Below are 26,669 nucleotides of genomic sequence, written 5' to 3' on the forward strand. Positions count from 1 at the left end.
TATTCCAAGGAACAAGTGTAGATGTTATATTGGGTTCCCCAGAACTACGTTTGTGGAATGTCTGAGAGAAATTCCGCATCTGTCTGGCATCTGCTGAGAGCAGTGTGTATTAGCTGTGAGCAGACTAAGCTCTAGATTTTTTTCTGGGGGGGGGAAAAAAAAGCATTGTTAATTTTTCAGGAGTTTTGGAGGAGGGGGTCTTATCAGGGAGCTCATTAAAATGGTTTCCATGAATAATTGATAATTATACTCCTTTTGAGATGTAGCAATTTAAATATTTTTAAATCAGTCTTCACTGAATTATATAATCATCATATGAGAATAACATCACTAACTGCAAAGGACAAAAAATGATTCATCTTACTGTTTTTTCAAAGTCTGTGTGTGTTTTTGTAACATGAGGTAATCATTTACTGCTTCTTCCTTTTTCCTGGTAACCTGACATAATTACACTTGCTTTGCCATATTTTGACAATATTTAATACTGATAAAATTAATAATTATATTTTAAATTCAGCATTGATCGTTGTTTTTGCTAGAATGTTGTCTGGATATATTTAATTTTTCCATATATTAGACTTTCTTTTGCCATCACACTTCCTACTTTCTAACTTAATTTACTTGTAGAGTAAAGAAAGTATCATATTTTGGTTGCTGGCATTTAATGATTTCCATGGAGTTGATCTCTCATGATTTCAGAAGTTGAGTCAATGCAGACGTCAGTCATGTCTCCCAAATTCTTATTTTCAATCATTTATAAAAGCACATATCTGGGGGGGGAAAAAAATCCAACTTACTCCTTAAAACATTCTTTGCACACTGATTCTCATGAATTTTCTTTCAGTACAGTTCAAATGTTGGGACTAGAATTATGTTGTCTCTCTGAGAAATTAGTACAGTCTGTCTACTTTATATTCATTACTTGCAGAAAGCTCTTTCAAAGAATATTAAGGATACAAAATGATGCATTCCAAATTTAGTAAATGTAAGAATTAAGGCTGCTTGTCAGCCTCGTGCATATGCACTGTGATAATTTCTTTTAACAGGTTTTTTGTAGGTCTTAAAAAAGCAAAGCTGAAAGGCAAGTTCTATAGAAGAACTGGATTGACACTCCAGTGTCATAACTCAGTGGGAATTTATAGATCCATAGTACAAACACATCTGATATTGAATGCCCCGAGAGTCTGCTCCATCACTGAGACTCCGACGTGTTACAGAAATGAGAATGAGGAGGAAGATGAGTATCTACTAGCAGGTGTAGGACTTCCAACTGCTGTGCATGTGCTATCCACTAGAGGGAGGGATGGAAATCTGCTTTGCCACTCCGGGTCACTGGGGTTTGTTCACGGCAAAGTGACTCAGGAATATAATTCTGGGGGCTGAAGTTAATGTATTCTTCTCATTCAGTGCCAGACCTGCTTTTCACCTCTCCTTTTCAGTACTCTGGCTTCAGTAGGTTCCTTGCCCCCAGTTGTTACTCCATAGCAGTCCCTGTGCTCTCTCCTTGCTGCAGCGGGTGCCAGTTCTCCTTCTCCCTCCACCTGGATTCTCTTTTCATCAGTGTGAGCTCCCCTTGGTCAGTTGCTGTCTGCATTACCTGTATTCATCTCTTCCTTTGTGCGCCCCCAGGAGCAGCAGTTCTTGTGAGCCCTGACAGTACAGCACAGGAGAGTTCCCCAGGCTGCGCCACACCAACAGACAAACAAAAAGGGGATGCGCAAGCAAACAGGGATGAACTGCCGGCTCTGCTGCAGCAGACCTGCAGTGGAAAATAACAGTGCAGATAGAGCTTAGAAGTACAAAAAAAACTTTTTACAAGCCTGTAGTGATTATACGTAAAGACCTTTCCAGTGCATGTTGTGGCAGGTCAGTGCAGTCCAACAGAGAGTGCCCCAGTGAAACGGAAGAAATCTGTTAATCCACATCTTTCTCTGGAGGCCTGCACGGGCTGAATGATGTGAGCCTGGGTTCAGTTTAGCCATTTTCAGAGTGATATATTGAACTGTTGGCTCTTCATGGAGCTTATTAGCTCAGACATACTGTTGTGCTAGCACAGCTATTCTGCAGCTGAAATTGAGCTAGCTCATATCCAGCTGCTGAGCTGCGTTGGCAGCATGCTTTTCTGTGCACCTAGTTCAGGGATTATGCAGGCACAGCCAGCAGCCAGAGGAACTTGCCCTAACACAGTAGCCTTGTGGGAAAGTAAAAGCAGGCTCACCCTTGACTCAGTGCATGTGTCCCTGCCAAACTTTGTGTCCTCTCCAAAGCATCTCAAGAAGGAAAGCTTGCAAGAACGTACAATGTCAAAAAAAGTCATCCCTAATCTTTTTTAGAAGCAGTAAAGCTATTGTAGCTGAAATGTTCAGAAAAACCTGAATCAGGTATCTACCTTGAAAGGTTTTGATGGGAATGTTTTAAAATCTGTCACAGGGTTTCATGCAATTGAAAACAAGGGCTTAGAGTTGGAGCTAGCTCTGCTTAGCATATTGGCCGTCTGCATCTCCAGTGGGGACAGGACAGGAGTGCTAGTGTTGGCTGGCTGCAAGGGTCTGGTAAAAAGTTCCCCATAAGCTTCTGCCTTCGTTCAGTCTGCACAGAAGACAGAACTGCGTGGTTTTTTGGACAGATAACTTCAGCTAATTGCAACAAGAGGCACTCTTTTAAACATACTTTTTTAAAAAAAAAAAAGCTTTCTTGCAGGTTTTATGGGGACAAGTGCATGTGACTGCACAAGTATATTTTAAAAGACCACCTGTAAAATCTCAGTAGCCTACTGTTTTATTGAAACACCTTTTGGAGATGCACTTAAGGCAACTTCTTGAAGGCGCCTTTGAAGCCAAATGCTCAAGTATGTTTTTTTGGATGAGTTGTTTATATCCATATTCGATTACCTAGCTAAAGGACTTGGTATTTGTGAGGGAATACTTTAGAGTGAAATTGATGGAAATTGATGCTACTTAGCTAGGGCAGTCTTAATTTTTATAAGAGTGCAAATTTTAGACTGAAATTGGAAATCTTTATTACAAATTTCTTATTGTGGATGAAAGCTCATAATTTTAATTTTGTTTTTAATAAATCTGATTTGCATATCATAAACTTTTAAAAAACCTTCAGATTTTTTTAAAAGAAAAAAAAATCCCAGTTACATATCCTGTTTTGTACAGAATGCTTAGAAGTCTGAAACAAGTTACCATTTTTTTCCCCTCTCTGTGGACTTTGTATACAAGTATTGCTCCTGGAGGGAGTCTAACATAATCACATATATGCACCAGCACCAGATTTCATATTTGTTTTTATTTAAATCGATTTCATCTTAAGTCAAAAACTGTGTGGCTACTGTCAATCACTTCATTCAGGAGGACGGTAATGTTTTGGTTCTAACCAAAACTCCTACACTAAAGCATGCAACTCTTGCTAAACCTTCTGTTTACTAGAGATGACATTATTTTAACTTGCAGTCTCACCCCAAGGAGCCTGAGCCCAACCCCAACAAGCCCCTGCAGTCCTTGCAGTCCTCTGTTCGCTTTTCATTTTTGGAGGTAAGCGAGTAAACTTCCATTGTTGATGTTTTCTTCTGCATCCAAAACCTGACGATCAAAACATACTGCAAAGGGAAAATTGAAGAAAATTAAATATGTATCTGCAATCCAAAATGTTTACTTGACCAGCTGTTGTTCTGAAGTATTTTATTGAAGAAATATAAGGTAATCGAGATTTTGGGACCTAGTACAGAGATGCATAATTCTGTGTTGCTCTGTTTGCTTAGGAACTTATCTGCTGTTGAAACTTCATAGTTTTCTGCCTGTGATGATAGCTCGAACTGTATGTATTCTGTTATGTCAAAAGTTTAAGGTGAGTTCAGAAATGAGGGTGATTCATGAAACACATGGTTATTTTTTGCTTACCTGAGAGGTAGTAGTATGCTTAGTGATGTCAGATGCGAGGAGAGTTGAGTATCCAAGGTACACATCCATTTACAAGAACATAAAATCGTGGGTAGGACTGTTTCTTCTTCAGGACTAGGACAATTTTAAGCCTTATTTCTAATAGCATGATGTTTTAGATGAGCTCTAAGCAGCTGCATACGACATCCTTCTCAGTCTCTTCTTTCTCCTACTCCCAAGTTCATTCGGAAGAATCATTTTTTTGGTACTTGTCAGAAAGGTAGTTATATTTATGAGATCAGAAAATAATTGATTAAAAAATACTATGTAACAATTTTGGTAAAATTATCATAATAAATAATTGAAGGATGTTTCTGATAGAGAAACATTTTTTGCCGCCTTTATTTTTTTTTTAATGCAGAAAATTAAATTGCAAGCCAGGGATCTCATAGGTGTGTGTGTGTTACTGAGGTTCAGTTCCATAGGGAAAGTAGTTTTTGAAATGAATTACTATCGGTTATCGATGTCTCATGGAATAGAAAAAACTGTTAATTTTGATCAAAGATATCACTTGATACTCTGTGCATGAAGAACTGTTAGAGAACTACCACCTTGTTAAGTGACATAATAAGGTGCATTTGTGCCTATTTGGTACCACCTCTTGAACGTAGCATGGCAGAGGAGAGAGTCGCCTGGATGTGTTAATCTGCTTCAGCATACTTTAAAGTTAAAAACAAACTGATACTTAAGAGTCCTTCTATCAAGACTTCACGTGACACTGAAAAATAGAGCAATAACTGTGACTTGCTATGTGGTTCTGAAGAAACATTGTAGTTTTTCCACATATATATACACTCTGTTTTGTTAGGTAAGAGATGGGATGAGAATCCCTCATTTGCATTTTTCAGTATGACTTAGACATACTTTTTTCCTCAGTGAAAATACTTTGTGATGTTTGTTTAATGAATTATCAGCAAAATCAGTATATTCTATGGAGTTAATCTTCTTGATCAGGAATGCTTGGTAAAAACTAGCATTTTCTAATTGGGTCTTTATTTTATACAGCCAGATCAAATTGCTTTCCTTTGTGGGGGAGGAAGTGCTCTTTTTCAGAATGTCAATTTTGTGGAATCAAAAAGCTGTGTACAAAGCTTTGAATTTGCGTAACCAGCTGAACTGCATCTCCAGATGCATGGATGCCCTGCCATGCAAACCGTGCTATGGACACAGCCCTCAGTGGTTTTGTGGTCTTTGGAACCGGGACCCTCAAGGCGCTTGTTTCCCCTTGCTGGGGGGCAGAGGCTCGCAACAATGCTGAGTTTGAGCTTTCCGTCCTATGCTGGAGGACGCTGAGTGCAGACTTTTCAGATGCTTTTTGAAGAAATGGAGTAGAAATCATTGATACTGCTTAAGGTAAAACCGCCTCCCTAGATTTTGCTGAAAAATGTCAAAATTCCTAGGGATTTTTCCTCTGGTTTTTTGTTCTGAAATGTATTTAAAGCTCTGCCAGAATGGTTGAATTTTCCCTGGAATAGAAATTAAAAAAATGTGATTCATTCTGAATCTGTGCTGTCTGTAGCTGTAGCTGTAGAGGACTGTTGGTATATTGAACAGCAAATGTTTTAGTTATTAGTTACCGTTCAAGCTTGACCTGGGTTAACAGGGAAGAATGTATGTGTTGATTTTTAGGCTATATAAGTAATTAGCATTTCCTGTTCCTTTAGCTCAGAGTGCTCCCATATGTGGGAGGAGAGGAATTATTTTTGTGCGAAAACTTTTGCTCATATTCAGAAGCGTTAGCAACATGGGAGCCTTACGAGAGCGAATGGATAGGATTTTCCTGTGGTATCATCTCTCTAACATGCTGGCTCATCTCCCTTGTGGCCTTTGACTTGCACAGCTGCTCCTTAGGCTGTTGTTTTTGTTGAAGTTCTCTTTACAGCAGTAGTTGCATACAGTAATAGTCTAAAGGGAACCTTTTGCCAGCTAGATGATGAAGATCTTTTCAAAATAAACAGTACCATCCTGTGAATAGAAGTAGAGAAGAGCCTGCTGGTACAGCGTGAAGCCATCCGTATTATACTGATACTTCTTGGAGAGGATGGGGGATGGAGACGTTTTTCAAATTTCAGGCAACTAGGCACACATTTTCCATCAACTTTGTATCTGCTGTTTGGGTCATCGAAAACTTTCAGCTTTGGGGAGGGGGGGAAGTATGTACTATTTTAGTACTAATTAATAATAGCAGCAGATTTGCAAGGAAAGAGAGCAGGTGAAGACAATGTAAGTAGCTGAGCAGAGCCACTGGGAGATTTAAGATGCTAATTTCTAACAATTTTGGAGTGTTTTGTCTTTGTTCTGGATAATTTGGTGTCCTTTGTGAAAATAATGGGAAATAGAGCGGTGAAGGTATTGGAAGAAGACTAGAAGGAAACAGTAAGCGTGAGAAGTTGTAGTAGCTTCTAATAAAAAGGATAAAGGAAGTGAAAAAAGAAAATTTAAAAAATGTAGAACAGCATGCATTTGAGCTTGATTAGTAGAGATGGTGACTGTCAACAAAAGAAATTCTTTGCTCAATGTTTTGCTTTACTGATGCCACTGATACCAGACTGGGGGAAAAAAAAAGTAAGACTCAGACATGTGATAATGATAGTGGTTTCTGCCTATGTGGAATGGGGAACCATGGGGACAATTCGCATTTGCTGCCTTTGAGTGCTCTAGTTCTTCTTCAAGACCACTATAGGACTTGTGCTGGCTGATGTTTTCTCTCTGCTCGAGTTGTGCATGGTATGTTGGTTTAGTTTGTGATTCTTTCCTGCCTTTGAACATTTACAAAAGTGTAAAGGAATTTAATACTTGAAGGCAGGATCAGAAAAAAGTCCTTCATACAGAGTTGATTTGAACTTAGCATCCTTGTTCTTAGGCAGAAGGTTTCAGCTAATATAAAGATCTTAATTTCTTAAAAAAAAAAAAAAAAAAAAAAATTAAAAAAATTGTGGTGAAGGTTCCAGAAAGCCTTGGCTGAGGAGCGTGAGGATTGTGTGAGTGTCAGATGCTGCGCAGACAGATGAGGGGAATTGAAAGGATTCATTCTGAAGCCTTAGAAAGAAGGTGGCAAGTGAAAAGAGCCCAAGCTCCTAAGTTGATAATAAAATTTTTTTAATGGTTTAACATTTTTTTTTTAATACACAGTCCTATTGCTTTAGGAAAATACAGTTCAGCTCACTATATCTAAAACTGAGTTGGCAGGAAGGTAAATTAAGATTATTACATACACCTTTTGGTAATGTAGTCCGTTGTCTTGGAAAGCTTGTGAGGATGCCATGTTAAACAGTGCAATTTACACAGTGTGGTGTCATCAGCTGATTACATGTGTGTTACCAAGAGCAGCAATTAGAAGTATAACTAGTGTGGATTAAACCTCATCGTATGGCACTGAATTGAAAGAAAAAAAAAATCCAGTGTCATAGATAGCTTTGAGCTCTTAGCCACGTGCTGGTATTCAGTATTAGGTTTTTATATCTGGAAATTGCCAAAAAATGTTGACACATTTTCATTAACTGTAACCTGAACATATAATATGAATGGGTAACCATTACAACCCAAGGAAGAATTTATATCAGATTCTTTCATAATTTTTTTAAAATAAATAATTTTACCTGAAAGTATATTTGAACTGTTTAAATTCATATACCAAATTGTGGAATACAGAAATCAAAATCTAGTTGGTGTCCTCCTGTTCTTCCGCTTTCTCTGCCTGCATCTTCTCCCTCCCCCAACATTCCTGCATCCCTGAATCAGGTAAAGACGGAAAGCTTAAAATAGCGAATTTCTAACAACTGTATTGGTCTGTTTAATGAAATCCTGAATGAAATGGATGGATCATATAGAAAAATCAGCAGGAATGTTTCTAGGAATTTGTTGTTGTTGTTGTTCTGAAAGTGAGCATGCTTAAAGAGCTTTTAAATACCTTCTGTCTTCGTGCATGTGAGTGATCACATGCACCCATGTGAAAAATATAATGGACAGTGGGAATTTGGCTTGCTGTTTGGCTTTTACATTACAGAAGGCAGTAATACTGTTTTTAGACTTAGCAATATTCCTGTGTTTGAGTGGGGAGGAAGTTGGTGGGGTCAGCCTTCATTTGTTTGGCTGCGTGGTGCAAGATAGCTGGGCTGTGGCAGCTGCGGGGCTGGCAGGGGGCAGCTGTGGGGTGGCAGTTGCTTATGGCGAAACTGTCCCTGGGGACTCGCACAGCCTAACCGATGATCAAAACCCTTGCCAGTCTGTCCTTGCCTTGTCACCACGGCTGTGCTCCTACCCCTTTCTCTGTTAGCTCTTGCGATAGCATGGCTGCACCCTGAGGTCCATCTCTGTTGCGAGGGAGGACGAGCGTGGCTTAGCAGAGCAGTGGGCAGGGAGCAAGGGGACAGTTTTCAGCGCCGCGAGGGACAGCGGCAGTGTGCTCTTGGGCTGGCACTCCACACACTGAGGGTACCTCCTGTGACAGCGCTGCACCGGAGCTCCGAAAGCTACTTGCTCACACCTGAGTAACAGCTCTTGTACATACTGGTTGATGATGAAATTTACTGTGTCTGGTCTATGTAGACGATACAGTGAAAGCTGTAGAAAAGGAGGTATTCCCTCTGTGATGGGGAGCGACTTGTGCAGAGGCAAGACAAGGTAGAACAAAATTCTTGTAGAAGAGTTGGCAATTAGATTTGGACCTTTCTCATCTCAGAGTAGTTTATTTCTGTTTAATCTACTGTAGAACTGCTACTTCTTGGATTCATAAGGTTCTATATGAGACACAGGAGTAGTGCATGTCAGAGGATGCTTCCTCTCCCTGTGTCTCAGTGCCACAGCTGCCATACCCAGGGATGCTTAAGCAAACATTTTTCTTTAATATTTATTCCCTTTGTTTTCTGAGATCACTACAAAGCACATTAACCTTAAGGTTAAGCTGAAAGATGAAGTTGTTGATTTGTTACTCTGAAACAGGAAGGTCATGAGAAGGGCTGATGCGGATGAGGTAAGGAATCACTTGGCTCCATTTCTTTCCCAAACTACTCATTTTTATTTGAAAAGAGGAAAAACTGCTGTTTCATCTCTCAGAATAGTCTCATTAGCATTCATGAACACCTGCCATAATGCACGAGTTCCTCAAGGTGAAATAAATTAATCTTTGGCTTTCTCCTCCAAAAATAGTTTGTCTACTCCAAAGTTGTTATGCCCTTGTTGTTCTTTTAACTCTTTTTGGAAACATTTAACCATACAAAACACATTTTCCTCAGCTATTTCCCATAGTCTCCCATATTAAGACTTGTGACAGGTCAAAGGGAGAGCTGTTTCCAATGGGACTTCAGAAATGGAAAATGAGAAACAACTTCATTGCGTGTGTAAGACTTTTGTGGTGTAGAACTGGGTTTTGAGGAATGATTAATTTAAAGCAGTCCCTTACTCAGCAGGTCTGATCTCTTGTGTGCTTAAACATGCCATACCAACTTCAGCTTTTGAAATACTTAATATTTTAAGTTTTCTGAGCCTCGTAGAGTCACAGCAGAGAAGACTTTCTATTTTTGCTTGTGAATCATTAGTATTTTATTGAGTGACAGTCAGTTATATCTGTATAAGCCTATTAGTGTCTTAATGGGGTTGTATAGGTGTAAATGAGGGTCCGGTTGAGAACTGCAGGAGCTGCACAGCTGTCATCTGTGAGTGTGGGTCCCCTGGAGAATCTTTACTAGTGGTTTGCCACCCAAGAGGGATATGGGGATGTGAATTTCTTGAACCCATGTGGATTTTCTGGGCTGGTGCTAAAGGAAGTGCAGTTTTACTTGCTGCACACTGATGTGGAATCAGAGAAGCTAACCCTGTGTTGTTAAAGTGATGTTTTGTACGGCTTCTGGAGTAGAATAAGAATAAAACTTAATTTGCTGATATCAGAAAGATTTGGTTTTAAGTACATTTTTAAAAGCTCTCAGGAGAAAACTATTCTTGTATATCTTTGAAAAAGTTATGTGGAATAAGGCAATTTGATTTGTGGCTTGTGCTGCCTGTGGTTGTTCAGAAGAAAGATTTGTTTATACATATATATTTTTAGATCAAGTAAAGCAAGAACAGCAGCCCCTTCTCCCTATAGCATATTCCAGCTTTGAGGGATAGATAACAGAATTTTAGAGAGCTTACCAGAAACATAGTTCTTTGCTGGAGTGCTGTGTTTTTCTTTTTTTTTTCCCTTTATGTGTAAGATGCATCTTAGGAAATCAAGGAAAATCCTTGTGACAGTTATTTCCGGTGGTAGTCTGAAAGCTACTTTTTTCATTTGTGGGAGAGAGATTATCTGAATCATTCTAAGTGCCAATTTGTTGATCGCCTTTCCCTGAACTCTCATAAAAATCCCCCCAAAGCAGTTGTGTGCTACTTCTATTAAATCTTTTGGCCTTTTGGGTTGTATTTTATATGTACTGTTGAATGTTAAATTTTGAAGCTAGTAGGTTAGGTTTCTAAGCATTTTGAGGAGGTAATATGAATTTGAGTTTGCAAATTACAGTTGTTAAGGACTGGTGCTGTGACATCATTCAAAATACTGTTTGAAAAAATGGCTAACATCTTTGAACACTTATGCAGTCATAGGAATGACCTGAATGGAGATTTCTTTAACTTCTTTACTAATTTCTAAAGCAGAGAATAAAAGTTTTCCAGAAGTATTTTCCACTGAGTGATACCCTCGTAATGTTCATTTTTACTGTAATTTGAGGCGTTGCTCAGATTACTTCGTTTTAAAGCCTAAAATGTTTAAGTGTTCCACGGCTAATCTGTAAATGTGTTTTTCCATACAGCTCTTAAAGACAAATGACCTGGTGTAGTCCCCTTCTAAAACCAAAACCTGGCATTGCTTTTTGGGCAGATTTTTGTTTACCTTTGAGTCACATTTTTGTTTCTCTTAACTGTTTTAGGTGACACCATAATAAAGAGCTGTCCCAAGCTTTTAATCACATTCCCTATGTCTTGTTTGAAAGACGAAAGAGTGAAAAGAAAGCAAGATGTGGAGAGAGGAGCTCTGTGGAAATTTTTTTCCCCCACATTTTTAATTAAAAAAGAAAAAAAAAAGTGAAAGCTTGTAGTATTTACAAAAAATATGCAATATCTAAATCAGAAATTGGAGAGAGGACAGCATGGAGCTCTGCTTGGGACCATGTAGAGACTAGGTAAGTTGAGTACTCCATGCATGGTGTTAAGAAATCACTCCAAGCCAAGGAGGTGGTTAAAATTTGAGTAACTGATCCATGTTATATATGTGAAAATAACTCTAGACAGATCTTGAAATAGACTTGAAAATGCACAGCCTGGTCTCTTCCTATGCTGTCATAACAGAGTTTCACATACATGCAAATTACCTGCTAACAGCAATCATTAGTCACTGTGGTGACTGTACCTGTTGACCTAGAAGCTTTGCTTGTCAGATGGTGACATATCTATTAGTAATGGCTGTAAATGTCTTGAGGCTCAGTTGTCTCAACCTGCATGCAAAATTCAGACCTCTGTAGTATGGCTTCATAATTGACTTCATCTGATTTAATAGGAAAGCATTTAAAACATCTTGAATTCAAGGTCCATTTATTTCCAAACTATGACTACTGTCTGTAGTTTGTTGCCAATCGATTCTTGCAGATATGGAGGAATTGCTAGGTTAGCCTGCCAGTTGTCCTTTTCTTTGAAGGTTTGGTCTGATAGGGATGTCAGCAATTCACTTCTTCCAGGAGAGGTATTTCTTGAGGCAATTCCACTCCTATTAGCCCAAATTCAGGAATTCTTCAGTCTGTGCAGCCCAGTGACCAATTTCAGCTGGTCCTTGTATGAGTTGCCAGAGAAACAATCTTGCAGCTAAATTCTTGAGATGGAAATTCTCAACCTTGCTCTGTGCCAACGCTGCAGCATTATTTGCATCTGCATCACTTTATGACACCTTGATAAAAATAGATGCAGAACAGAAACTAGCACTGCACACATCAGCCTTCCTTACGACACACAATTCCAGCAGAAGAAATGCTTTGAGACTCTCAAAGCTTTAAGTGAGGAATGTAGAAGAAGGAGGTATGTATCAGAAAGGCACTGCTATCCTTGCAGTGGCTTTTTTTTGAGGGTGTCATTATTTCTGCTGTACATAACACAACTTGTTTTCAGTGCTGTGCTGGCTGAATTACTTTGCAATGAATGTTGGTGACCCCTTAGTCAAGGGAAGTATCTTGCTTTGGTATTAGCTTATTCTTTAATACTATTAAAGTGATAACTTCACTGCTGCAAGTTCTAAAAAAACCTTTAAAAATGAACATTTTTGGAAACAAAGTGGTAAATAGGAATGAAGAAGCATGGGACCCAGACCACCACTGACAGACACCTTGGTAACCATTCCCTGTGGGTGCATGACAACGTCCGTATTCATGTGATACTGTGTCGTCTTGGTGTATGTTGTAATGTTGTCGCTGTGATGAGCAGTGTGACTTTCTGAGCTCGTACTAGAGCAGTCAGGTGCTCAAATGCACGGGGCGCTCTGTGGCAGACTGACTGTTAGCTTCACAGACTGTGGGTGGGAATGACCCAGGCCTGCAAAATTCTTTCCTAGGAGTCAAAAAAGCTGCTGTCGTAGAACAAAAGCATGGCTCATCCTCTCTTTACGCCAGGATTGATGGAGGCTGCTTTTTTCTGCTCTTCAGGACCTGCTGCTAGGAGAGATCTGCAAGGCCCTCTCTGGTCAGAAGAGAGGGGGGTGGTTTGCAGTTAATTGCTCTGCCGAAGTGTTATTGTGCTTGAGCCAAGCAGGTGGAAGTTCGGAGCCTCAGGGCTACCTAGCATAAAGTTAGTGTGTCTTACAGCCAAAATGTGTACCTTGGAGGAGTTGAGAGGGGGATTGTGCCAAGTAGGGGTTCTTGAATGGGAGATGACTTGATGCTGCTTGGCCAGGAAAGCAGATTTGCAATTTGATAGAGACGTAAACGGTGCCCAGAAATGGGCCTAAAACTTTCACACTACAAAAAGACTGTAAGACATATCTGGGGGACCCTGAAGTACAGCCACAACAGTCCAGAAGGAGTTCTTCTAATATTTTAAAAGTCGTAGTCTGATTGCTGTAGTTCTGTTGGCAAGTACACTGCAAAACATGCTGTTGAGTTTGGGAAGGCAGTTAATGCTCTGTGACCTTCCGGGCTGATAAAACCTGGAAATATCTCTAAGAGTTGCTGTAGTACCTGAGAAGAGGGGATCATGACAAGTGCTGGTGGAGATATGTATTGACTGAAGCCAGACTCTTTCATTATGAGCAGTCTGGTATATTCTTCCTTCACCTCCATATCGAGGTTTCTATGGGAGAACATTTAGACTCTCCATGCACTGTCTGCTACTGGACTGATGAAATCTCCTCTTGTACATATGTAGACGTGTGCAAGTGTGGGTGTTGAGGAAGAGCAGGAAAGAGAATAGGCTATACCTTCGGTGGGGTATGTTTGGATAATTCTTGGCCGATATTAAGCATGGTTTCTTGTAAATTTTGCAGAATTGAAGTGTTGTGTAATTTTTGAAAGAACCAATCCCTCTACAAAAAACCCTCAAAATACCAAGTTAAATGAGTATGCTGATTTGAGAGAAACAGATAATTTTGAACACATAGTTCAGGCTTATTTAAAATTCATGGTAAACCATGTCTAGACATGACTGGAAATGGTCAAAGGAGAGGCTGATTGAATGGTGAAGGGGTTTTGAGATAAGGGGATTTTTTTATTTTATTGCTAGCATAAGAAAAATGTATATTTGCAGTGATAAATGTTTTTAAGTCCCTTTTTTATCAGGATATTGATATTTCCATAAACTAACATCCTCTGCAATTATAGGAATGGAATAATCAGGTTGTCTGATATCAGTGAAATTAGAACTTTCAGACAGCAATTTGAACTTCTCTTTGAAAGCTGAGCAGTTAATTGCCCGATTTCCACTATGACTGACAGAGTTTTCCAAAATGCTGGAGGTATAACCAGCTAGCATGGGTTGTGCTGATCCTGCACACCTTGTTTTGCATGGTTTTGACAGTGTCGGTGATGATTGAGGTGCCAGCTGTAGTTTGTATGTCACAGGATGCTGACATGTGCTCTCAGTCCTATAAAGCTGAAACGAAATGTGTCTGGCTGTCTTTGGGAGTGCAAGCCGGAAGTCTGTGACTTGTCACGTCATCCTCCCTGATTCTTGTCATTCTCCCTGATACGTGAGAGATTTAAGATTTTTTCTTAACTCATGTGTCCCTCTCAACTACGGTCTTTGCCTGTAGGGAGGACAGGATTGTAGAAATCATTCAGTACCTCTGAATATGTAGAGTGGTCAGCCTGAAGAAGATCTCCCTGCTGTTGTCTACTCCTTTTCTTTCCTCTTTTTTTAGTATCTGAGCATTTAATGTAGATGTTTCTCAAATTATCTTCACTGCACTCCCAAGTAGTAAGGCATTATTATCTTTGCTTTACAGGTGGAGAGCTGAAGCACAGAGATTAAATGATGAGATAACACTAGGTCTTAGACCCTGAGGCACCTTAGCCATGAGATAATTTTTTAATATTTTTGTCCTTCATTTTGAGGGTTTTCTCTCATGTTTTGACAAGCATAACTAAAATAATCTTTACCACTCTCATACTTCTAGACGCTTGGTTTCTATTTTGTTTCTACAAAATTACCTTCTTTCTATGTAGTTAATTCTGCTGCTTCCAGTGATGCTCTGTGCAGCAGCCATATCATCTGCATGTACAGTTCGGGTTATTCAGCTGCAGCATCATCTGAGGGACAGGGTAGTTAACTGTACAGAAAACCCCACAGACATAAGAGTATGAGCTAAGTGTAATTAGAATTATTCAGAAATTCAGATTTAAACTGTGGGGTGTGCACTGAAACAGAACTATTATTATTTATTATTTAGCCTTTTGGGTAGGAAAGCATTAAGGCTGACATGTAAAGAGATTTAAGGATGTTATCAACTTGCAGTGCTGTGTGCTCAGCTCATTGTGTGAAATATCAAGGGTAATGTTAATGGGCAGTCCATGTAATATTCTTTTAAGCATAATGTTTCCCCTTTTAACTTCCTATCTCCCTGAGTTCCAATTTGCCGGCTTGCACTGCATGGGGTGCTTGCTGCATCTCGCACCGTTCTGCTGACAACAGATCCATCACACAGCCAAAGCATGAAGCCAGATGAGTGCATGGAAAAGCTTGGGAAATGCAACTACTTGGGTATATTTATACTCCAAAGCTCTGAATTCTTAGCACCTGATCTTTATTCACTGTGATTTAAATCAGGATTTGAAAATAAATTGTATCTTTAAAATAACTGAAAAAAACAGTACTTGCCAGTGTTGGGAAGGAGTGTTTAATTTCCTTGCTCTGACAGAGACCTGTAATGGTTCTGTAGCCATCAGCCTTGTGCTGATTGGGTGATTAATTTAGGACATTCAGTGTGTAAGTATTACAGCTGATGAAGTTTTCTGTCTCACTGAAGACAGCATTTATGCTGAATAACTGCTTCTAAATTCAGTATCGCTGGAATGGAAAACTTCATTATGGCTCTTTACCTATCTGTTGGACAGCACATCTACCTTCACATTTATACCAGTGGTACTGCAGCCACAAAAATGGTTAATTATTGATTTGAATAAATGATGTGATCCTCTTAGGGTGCTGCTAAGTGCTGGCAAAAAGGCACTTGAAGAAAACAAAGCAGAATAGGTTAATACTAGCTATGTAATACAGTATTCCACCACATCCCTCCGGCATTGTGATAATGAAGTCAAGGTCCAAGCACCACGGTATCTGGAAAATGATGACATTTTTATCAGACATTTTCCGTTTTCTCTCCCTTTCTGGACTTGCTTACCACATAAATAGCATCTGAACTGTCCTAATGCTTTCTCTACTTGGCAAGATAAATGTAAATTCAGTGACAAAAATGGGATATCGTTCTTTTATACTTTCTCATTAGTCTGTCTGTTTGCTAGATTAGCTCAGGAGGAGAAGCTAATATGTGGGACCAGAGCAAACAGGTAGCATAGGTGTTAGCATGGTTGTCTCATTCCACTACAGACAGCAAAATGTTGGATTAAAAATAGTGTTGTCTGCAAATTTCAATGCCTGATGCAGATGGCTATACTATATATTTGACTTCCAATTAATATGGTGCATCTATTTAGAACCTTTCAGAAATGGGAAGAGATGCTGGGATCACTGCTTTTCCTAAACGTGTTTATAGTAAATGAGCTATAATAAACCAGAACAGTGGGAGGTTAATTTGAATTTTGCACATTACTTCAGAACTCGTTAGAGCAATAATGTTTACGTATATTTATAAACAGTTCTAAGTGAACTTAGAAATTCGGCAGATATACTTTGTACACTCACAAAATAAACTTCTTTCCTTTCTGTGATTTCTTCAACTTATTTTTACACTGAAAATTGTGGGAAGTCAGTAGAGGAAGGTAATAAACATCAACATCAACCGCTAGAGGGAGCAAGATTTCAATTATTGTTATTAAGAGTACTATAAAAAGTTATTAATTAGTACATTTTGAGGACTGAGTAGACCAATAAGATCTTCTAGTTTGACTTCTTATATAAAATAGGCTGTACAACCTTATCTACTCTTTTTTTATACATCTTCTAACTCTTGTTGAAGTGATTGGGTTTTTTATGTGGAAAGTCATACAACATATAAGACTTACAGTGATGGGAAATCCACTGTGTTACAATGAGTAAGGGGAAAGAATTTAAAACTGCTTTTTTTGGTCTGACTCTTGCAGTTTGAACCCCTGACTCTGTGCGTGAGGGAGAGATAGGGTGGAGTTTGCTATTCTTAAAGCCTGTTTCTTCCCAAAGACCTTTTCCTGCTAGGGATACACATGCTGAATGACCAAGGTACTCCTTTAGCCTTGGCTAAATGGAATAAAGTAAGCTTTTTAAGCTGCCCACTGTAGTTCAGATGTCATTTTTTTTTTCTTGAACTCCTCCTGACTTTTCTACAACTAGCTGTACTTTAGTCCCTCTGTGCTCAGTTGTATCATCTCCTTACTCCCATGAGATTTTCCTGCTTGTAGATCAGAGGGATGTTTATTCTTTTAGCTATATTATCAAGTTAAGAGCTCCTATTTAGCTGTTTATCTATGACAGTACCCAATTCGTTGCATTGCTCCTGCCTTCCAGAATCTTGCTGTACATTATGTCTGTGGGGGTTTTTTGTGCTTTGATATGACTTGATGTCTAGCAAGACTAGAATGCATGTTGCTCAAACAAGGCTGCTTTATCCAATGACAAACTGTCTTGTTCCTGTTATTTACCTCTTTTGTGTTTTTTGCTAGCAAGGTTATTTTATTTTTTTCCAGATCATTGATAGCAATATTGAATTGTATTAATCAAGAACATAACCCTGTATGATCCACTAGAAACATTTAATGTGCAGTTACTTTTTCAGATCTGTTGGTGAGTGTTTAATGTTTCATGTATTGTGCATAATTTCTTGTGGTGTGCTAGTTAATTTATTAAAACATTGTGGGGAGGTAGGTTGTACGTTTTACAAATGTCTCAATGTATTGTCAACTGAGATGTTTGTTGACCAGACTTGAAATCTCATTTGAAACAAGATCTGTTTGGGCAAACTGTTTTATGTGTAAAACTGTGTTTAGTGACACTAAGTATGTTACCATACCTGAATTCATCTCTGAAGGCAGCTAATGCCCTGTTTGTCCTTTTAAGAGTGCTATGGCATGACAGTGTACTTTTCACTGTTGTAGAACTTCCAGATATTCCAAAACACTTTTAAAAGAGCAATTATTCATAGAATCATGGAATGGTTTGGTTTGGAAGGGATGTTAAAGATCATCTAGTTCCAACCCCCCTGTTGTGGGCAGGAACACCCTCCACTAGACCACGTTGCCGAAAGCCCCATCCAACCTGGCCTTTGAACACTTCCAGGGAGGGGGCTTTCACAGCTTCTCTGGGCAACCTCTTCCAGTACCTCACCACCCTCACAGTAAAAAATTTCTTCCTAATATCTAATCTAAATTTGCTATCCTTCAGTTTAAAGCCATTACTCCTTTTTCTATCACTCCCTGCCCTTGTAAACAGTCCCTCACCATCTTTCCTGTAGGCGCCTTCAGGTACTGGAAGCAGCTACAAGATTTCCCCGGAGCCTTCTCTTCTCCAGGCTGAACAATCCCAACTCTCTCAGCCTGTCTCCATAGGAGAGTTGCTCCAGCCCTGATCATCTTCATGGCCCTCCTATTTAATGAGCAGCTTAGCAGTTCCTTTATTGCTCTTTGCATATTAATTATCTGGCTAAAAAGGCTCAGCTAAACCAAAACTTTCAACGGCCTGCAAACTCAGTTCTAATCTAACGTCCAAGATACTGATGGAGTGAGAAGCATTTCTTTGTTGCTAAAAGATGGGATTACATAATCTTCCTTTCCCACCAGAAAAGGAAAGATGCATTAAGGCAACCTGTTTTCTTTCATGGTTCACAAATTTACCCTCCTTATTCAGTATGAGGCCTACAGTATTAGGATTTTAGTAGTCACAGCATCTTTCAGAAGCTCTCTGCTATCTATATTCTTGCTGGTGAACTGCATTCGGCGTACATCTTGCTATACAATTGATAAGCAGTCTCTAATGCTTTCAGTCAACAACTGCGGAACACTCTCATATATGTTTGAAAAATTCCAGTGTGTATTAATGTAATTATTAGCATGAAGAAGGTAAGTTAGATAACTTGTGTATTGGAATGCTGTGTGCGAAATACTGATTTAATATTGGTATTGCATTTTGGTTTTAAAGATACAGTTCAACTTCCTAAGTATTTCATGGTGGTACTTAAAATCAGTAATCAGTGTTATATAATCAAAATGTTTCTGGGGAAGATTTTTTTTATTGGTGTTAATTACTGGACTTAAATGTTGACAATTTGAAATCCTTTTTGCTTATGCATTGAATGAGACGCTTCTAAGGATGCCTTTTATAAGTTTGCTTTTGGAAATGTAATTTTCTTCAAAGCAAGGGTAGATTAGTCACCTTTTCTGACTCGAGGGATGTTTTTATCTTCAAGTGAATATAAAAGGGAAAACTTCATGAAACTTATCACTTGCTTTGTTACGTGTTACCTTATGTAATGCTTTGGGATAAATAAAATTCATCATCCAAGTTATATAGTGAAGCATCTCCTAACTGATGAAGTCTCCTGAGCTGCTTGTTGTTTTTGGAGTGGCTGTATAGCTCAAAACTGAATTAACAAATGCTGTTAAGGACATGTTTGCAGGTTCTTAACTGTTGTATTTTTTTAATTTACTTTTTACTACTACAGAATTTAATGTTTTTAATTGGATACTGAGGGAGAGTTATTTACAGTTGCTGAACATATCAGTAACATTTTGTTGAAGGGAAATGTATCTGCCAAGTATGCATTTATTAGATGCCATAGATCTGTTGCTAATACTTTTGGGTTTACATATTTTGGAACATTGTATTGTCTGCATCGTTCAGTTTTTTTGTCCAGCTCTGCATGGCAGAGGTGAGAAGATTGTGCTGGCTTACAAACAAAGACAAAAATCTGGCTGTTGAGCCTGTGTTTGTGGAGGATAAGAAGCACTACCAGTACTGATAGTGAGAGAGGCTCCAATTTAAGGAACAGCCGCTGCCAAAGAAGGGGTCCTGCTGCCCCTGCCTCTCTGCCTGACTATTTGCTCCATCTGCTTTCCTTTTACTGGGTCTGGTCCTGGTCTGTCCCTCACTGAGCTGATTCAGCTGACTGGATTGGAAAAGAAGGTGGCCCCTTAGCGGCTATATAGTACCTGCTTAATTAGCTTACAAAACCTCACTCCCTTGGGATGTTTGCTTTGAAATCAGGCATTTCTGTGGCATGGAATGTCACAAACTGCAGGCACCACTTTGGAAGCTATGTTGTTTATTGACAAGCATTACAACGTCTTCACTGTCACTTACATGTTGTGCTTTTAAGGATAAGGTCTGTGTTTCCCTTTATGAAGCATATTAATTCATATAAGGTTGTTGTGGGACTATGCTGGACTTCTCACAACTCCTCCTTTTATTTCTATGCCTTTGTGAAAGTCTCTGTAGTGCCTTAATATGTGTGAGTCCAGCAGGCACTTCAGAAAAATAATTACTTGAGTCTCCTTGCTTTCGAGCCCATGTTAGAAACATCCTGACTAGTTAGCAGGACTGTGGGTGCATCGAATTGTGTGCAGAAAGACAAGATGAAACTATGTTTGAATCAAGTAACTCGGGGAGCTAATGGTTGTGAGTAGTCTGTGCAGGGTTGATAGAATAGCAGGGGGTTTGACCATAAGAAGTGAGTTTGACCATTTGAAGTGAATGGTATTCAGCATTGAATGTAGAACGATGCTCTGATGTGATTATGATACCCTCTGTTGCTATGTAAATGGACAGAAACTTTTACCTAGATTTTCTTCATTCCTTTCTGTTTTTGCAAAAATCCGACTTGTCAGATCGTGAAATGTATATTGCAGTAGCCAGGTCTGTGTAATAGATTTAGGTATAGTCATCTCTCTGGTGGTACATAGAAGGATTAAACTTACTGTCCATCAGAATTTGTCTACTTGCAAGCCACAATAATCTTTTTCAGGTAGGTCTTTGCCCACAGTATGATAGGCTAGTCTTGCTTCATTTTTGAAAGTTTTTAGAGTATGTTTCAGAATTGGAGGCTTCACGTCATTGTTGATAAAGTGGTAGAGATTTGCACAAAGAAATCGTGAGTTGAATTACAGCTTGGCCTTGCAGGAGGCTAATTTTTGGCCTTGATATGAAATGAGTTTTGACCTCCATGTTCCATAATCACCCCACATGTGATGTGCTGGCTGACTTATGGAAACTGAACTGCTTAACTGCTTTTGTTCCTCAGAGAGAGAAGGTACTCCTTTAACAGCCTCTTAAGAAGGATGAGGAGAGGGGAGAGCTTGCAGGGTGATGGGGACACTGAAACTTTTCCTGCGTGATAGGGAGAAGACTTTGTTGTTATTCTTTAGCCAGTGCTGTTCGCAACATCGTATAGGTAAAATTCCCTGGTTTCATGATTATGTGCAGTTCTTTCTCCAAATGTGCCAATTACAGGCAAAGACTTGTGTGCATAGCAGAGAAGATGAGGTAGTGGAGTGTGTGGAGGAGATGTTCTCAGTGCTTATGTAGAGATTTGGGAATTTCCTTCTTAAGTTTGAAGAAAGGAGGGTTGCCAGCCATGCTTGCCTTCACATGAACCTTTAAAACTTCACACTCAGTATGGGTATGCATGCCTCAGAGCAGAAAGAAACGATGAGAGGTTTTCTGTTACTGGCTACAGTAGATGTGAGTACTATTTCTCAGCCCTAATGGAGGGGTATAAAAAGAGCAGGCATGCAGGCTGGCTGGGAAGTGCCCTCCTGCTGAGCCTGCTTGGGGAGCACAGGTGGAGATTGGCCCGAGTACCAGCTTCCACAGCCATTTCAGCCTTACTTGTACAAGAAAATCTGACCCAAGGCCTAAATGGGGCTGGTTTTCCTTCCTCTCATATGGAAGTGGTCTCTTATAAAATTGACATCTTTAGAGAAGTGTTAGATGCTTCTTTTGTGTTTGATCACTGTTAAACTGACTTTTTTACAGTGGCCTGTCAGCAAATGGTGCCTGTTGAGGATTTGTACTAAGGCCTTTGGTGGTAACTACTGCGTGAACACCTTATTAAATGCCTGTCTAAAACCGTTTCCTGAATAAGATAAACTTTGTACCTGTGACTTGTAAAATTATTCCAAGAAAGCGTTCCCCAGCACCCCAAAAATAAACACGTTTTAGTTTGCTAGAGGACACTAGTGCTGCCTTTGCCATGCGTATTTCTGGAGGCTTTTCAAAACCAAGGCTAACATTGCAATGCCACGTTACGTGCCCAGCTGGTGTCCTGAGAGCTGCCTCATCCCCAGTGCCAGCGAGCCCTTCCTCCACTGCTCAGCAACGTTCTGCGCCCTGAGTTTTCTTTCATCCAAGCGATAGACAGATTACACAATTACATTGTGTTCTTCTTTGTTTCCCATGGTTTTCCTCCAACTATGGCAGGCAACCTTGGGTGATTTAGCCACAGTGCTACATAATTTCTCTCAGAGAATGCAGTGCTGCCAGCTGTCACAGTAGTTAGTGTTTTTCTAAGATACTCCTGGAACGTTGAGATTATGCAGGAATCTTGCTTTCAGTAAAATAAGTAAACAGTCTTGGCACGAAATTCGCAGCATTCTTTCCATAACCATAAATGTGACCAAGTTGCTTAAATGTGACTCTTAGAGAAATGTAAAGGCAAATGGAAATTTTAAGTATGTTAAAACAAAACTCTTTTTTTGAAGCCACATTAACTGTTTTTCTATACCTAATCACCATTGCTTCTGACAGCTCGAGTTTGGCATTACTCAATGACAATGCAGGATATTAGTAATTTTAGAAGCACTTTTATTTGTGTACTGCACAGATGTGAGGAAGAACGCTAGTTTAGACAAGAGCTGTGGAGGGAGAGAGGAGAGGGCATGTTGAGGGTGGTGCTGGAATTAGGAGTGAAAAGACTGAGGACAGCAGCCGGTACACATGAGGCTAAAGGGAGAAGTAAAGTGAAGGTAGAATGATGGGAAAAATAAATAGAGACCTGGCAGAGCTGGGAGACAGCTGAGGAATGGCAAAGAGAGAAGCAAAGGAAGAAAGTTGGGAGGAGGAAGAGGAGGAAGTGACTCAGACTACCTGAGGGATTAGGTCACTGCTTTGAGTGGAAAAGGTACTCAAAGCCTTTCCCGTACCCATCTCTTGCCAGCCTGTTTCAGGGTAGCTTTCTCAAGAGAGCTGGTAATGGATGCAGGCGTCCCAGCTTTCTGTGGCAAACACCTCGTGTCTGGAGTGGCAGGTACCCAATGTGAAAAATAGTAATTAAGTACCTGTACTGTCAGTTCTCCTGGGATAGGCATGAAGTCATAGTAATGACATATGTACACTCTACGTTTAAACAGAACGACAGTGGTCTTGACTTGCCGTTTCCAGCAGACTTAAGCGTAACTGGTGGGTTCCGCTGTGGGCAGTTAGCGATCTGCTGCCTGCACCGCCGGGGTTTTGCCCTTCTGCGTTGCTCCGGGCCAGGCACTGCCCGTGTTTGCCGTGACTCCGAAGCGGGCCAGGCGCAGCGGCTGCGCGGGCTGGGCCTGCGGCGCTCGCACCTGGCGCCGCCGGTGGAGGGAGGCGGCAGCTGCCGGCCCGGCGGCGGCTCCCGGGGCGCCCGCTTCGCGCCCCGCCGGGCGGGAGGGGCCGGCCCGCCTGCCCGCTGCTCTACCAGCAGCCGCCGGGCGGGGGGCGGGCGGGCAGGAAGCGCGGGAGCCGCTGGCGGCGGCGAGCGGAGAGGAGAGGCGGGCTCCTCCGGCGCGACCCCTGCGCGGGCGCGAATGGTCGCTGCCGGGGCGGGGCGGCGCCGGGCGGGGCGGTGTCGCCGCACGGTAAAGTTGCTGTCGGTCCAAGTTGCTCTTACCTTCTCTCTTCCTCTTTCCCCCGGAGGCTGGCTCGCTCCGTCTCCGCGCTCTCGGTCTCCTGAGAGCGGTCGGGGGCGCTGTCTTTTCCTCCTCCTTGTAGTATGGCACTGAATTCTTAGGGATTCGAACGCAGGGACATGGATATGTCGGACCCAAATCTTTGGATGGCCCTTTCCAACTTCACGCTGCCCTACCTGAGGAGCGGCACCCGCCTCCGCCGGACACAGAGGTAAGGCGGGCTGCGAGGGGCGGCGGGCCGGCGCCCTGGGGGCGCAGAGCTCCCAGGTGAGCGGCGCGGGCTCGGGCCGCCGGACTTCCTGGTCCCCGGGCGGCGGCAGAAAGCCCCTGGAAGGGCGGCGGGACCCAGGGCCTCTTGGCTTCTCCTGATGTTCATCTGCGAGACTCTCCTTGCGAGTCCGTTGGGGTTCTTCTAGGTTTTTTGTTGGGTTTGTGGGTTTTTGTGGGTTTTGGTTTTGTTGTGGTGTTTTTTGTGTTTGGGTTTTTTTTTTTAAACCAAACCCTGTGTATTGCTTTGCCTCTTTATAAAATGTTGTTTTGTTTTCTCCTGCCCGTCCACCCTCCCCGTTTTTTTTTCTGAAACATACTTTCAGCTTGGTCTCAAATATTTGACCTTTTATCCGGAGCAGATATACTTTATATGGACAACTCAGGATAGCCTACTTTGTTCGGTGTTCTTAAAGAGACAGGTTTGTGTAACTATTTCTTTAGACAGGCTAGCTGATGTTTGTTAATACAGGAATGGGCTTTTTATTTTTGTAGCGTTTTCATTATTGTCAGAAGGGAAAAAAGGTTTGGAAATAGTAAAGGGTTGTGTCATCAACAGGCAGAAGACTGACAAGCTTTGATATCTTGGTCATTTTTTTTGTGTGTGCCATGGTATCCATTGCAGTTAAGTATATGTTTCTATCCCAAGGAGCAGCAAAAGTTTATACAAGTTTGTAACTTTGTTCATTAGTACCCTGTATGCCATTTTGAGACATACCAGTTGCATTAAATTATGGTATGCTCCTGTCTGTGCAACTACCTTGAGTATTAGCTTATGTATTATCTTTGGAGAATGTGTGTGAAACGTTTTTTCTCCTGCTGGCTGAAAAGCTGACACAAAGCAAGCAGGATGGGGGCTTAGCAGAGTTGGCTGTTCCTAAGCCTTAAGTATTTTATGTACTGATGTTTTTCAAAAGGAAAAAATGTCTGTCTTATGAATGACAGAAAGTTAAAATAGGAAAATCAAATGGCCTATTTCACATCAATGCAAAATTGTTCCTGCAGTGTTTATCTATTCTTTATGTGGGGTAGCTGTTAAAGTGCTGAGTTATAATTAATTATTATCCCTCTATTGTAAATATTGTTTTTATTGTTACACATAGTATCAACTGAGTGTCCAAATGGGCCTTATGCATTTTTCTGCTGCAAATATATCTATGTTAGGAACGTGCTGGGGCTTTTTCAAATCGTTTTCACTTTTCTTGCTCGGGTAGGTTTACACCTATGTGAAGACGTAAGAATACCTTTTATAATGTGCATGACTGCATGCAAGAAGAGAGGCTTCGTAGACTTTACAAGAAGCATAAAAAACATATACTGCTTTTTTTAATTTGCTTTTTTTATTTGCTTTTTTTCTTCTATTTGGATGCCTTCCTGCTTTTCAAACACATTTAATACCATACTGGGTTTGCTGAAATATTAAAAGAATTTTTAAAGCAGCATTGAATACTGTCTCAGCATGTCACATATGCAGCATATCAGTGAATAGTACATGCCGCATATGCAGTTATGTTTTATGTATTACAGGGATATTTAATGCCCTCTCTGTAGCAAAATCAGCATGTGACAGCATTGTGAAACTAAAAAGCCCAGCAGTGGAGTTTCAAGGCTGCTTACTCTTAATGGGCCCAGATACCCTCCTTTCTCAGGCTGTTTCTCTCATCTGGCTGGCGAGCTCAGCATCTGCTGTGTTGCCATCCCCAGGGGAAGGCTGAGTGGCCCACTTCAGCAGCTCTCTTCTTAAAGGAGGACCTATATTCACAATTGTGGTGGGATGACCCAGGCTGGAGGCCAGGTGCCCCCCAAAGCCACTCCGTCACTGCCCTCCTCAGCTGGACAGGGGAGAGAAAACAGAACGAAAAGCTCCTGGGTCGAGATAAGGGCAGGGAGAGATCACTCACCAGTTACTGTCATGGGCAAAACAGATTGATTTTTTTTTTTTTTTAAGTTCAATCTACTTTATTACCAAGCAAAATAGAATCGAGTAATGAGAAATAAAACCAAATCCTAAAACACCTTACCCCCATCCCTCCCTTCTTCCCCGGCTCAACTTCACTCCCCATTTCTCTCCCTCCTCCCCCCGCAGCGGCACAGGGGGACGGGGAATGGGGGTTGTGGTCAGTTCATCACACGGTGTCTCTGCCGCTCCTTCCTCCTCAGGGGGAGGACTCCTCACACTGCCCCTGCTCCAGCATGGGGTCCCTCTCACGGGAGACAGTCCTCCACCAACTTCTCCAACGTGAGTCCTTCCCACGGGCTGCAGTTCCTCACCAACTGCTCCAGCGTGGGTCCCTTCCACGGGGTGCAGCCCTTCAGGAGCAGACTGCTCCAGCGTGGGTCCCCCATGGGGTCACCAGTCCTGCCAGCAAACCTGCTCCAGCGTGGGCTTCTCTCTCCATGGGGCCACAGGTCCTGCCAGAAGCCTGCTCCAGCATGGGCTTCCCATGGGGTCACAGCCTCCTTCAAGTACCTCCACCTGCTCCAGCGTGAGGTCCTCCATGGGCTGCAGGTGGAATCTCTGCTCCATCGCCTGGTGCCCCTCCTCCCCTTCCTTCTGCACTGACCTGGGTGTCTGCAGAGTTGTTCCTCACATCTTCTCATTCCTTCCTCTGGCTGCAAAAACTGCTGCTCCTTTTCTTTCCCTTCTTAGATACATTACCCCAGAGGCACTATCACCGTGGCTGATGGGCTCGGCCTTGGCCAGCAGCAGGTCCGTCTTGGAGCTGGCTGGCATTGGCTCTGTCGCACATGGGGAAAGCTTCTGGCAACTTCTTGCAGAAGCCACCCCTGTAGCTCCCCCACTACCAAAACCTTGCCACGCAAACTCAAAACAATAATTCAACTACTAATCTAAATGATAGATCCCAGAGTGATAAAACTGTCAGAAGAAATAAAAATGGTATGGACAGTGCAGATTCTCCTAGTTCTGCTGCAG

The 26,669-nt window shown here is 41.2% G+C and overlaps 1 protein-coding gene across 7 annotated transcripts in view; it reads left to right on the plus strand.

The window, feature by feature from the left end:
* The window catches only part of MAST4 (microtubule associated serine/threonine kinase family member 4), a 291,542-nt gene that overhangs the window by 157,626 nt on the left and 107,247 nt on the right, over positions 1-26,669 (plus strand). For 2 of the 7 annotated variants that reach the window (XM_054809946.1, XM_054809947.1), the window contains exon 2: positions 3,459-3,539. The exons of 3 other annotated variants lie outside the window; for them this stretch is intronic. In XM_054809946.1, the coding sequence (XP_054665921.1) occupies positions 3,459-3,539 (81 nt within the window). Of the gene's footprint in view, positions 1-3,458; positions 3,540-23,376; positions 23,679-26,669 lie in introns of those variants that run through there. 2 more of the 7 variants (XM_054809949.1, XM_054809950.1) reach the window with 1 other exon arrangement.

Source organism: Grus americana, chromosome Z (genome assembly GCF_028858705.1).
Source record: "Grus americana isolate bGruAme1 chromosome Z, bGruAme1.mat, whole genome shotgun sequence".
NCBI lineage: Eukaryota > Metazoa > Chordata > Aves > Gruiformes > Gruidae > Grus > Grus americana.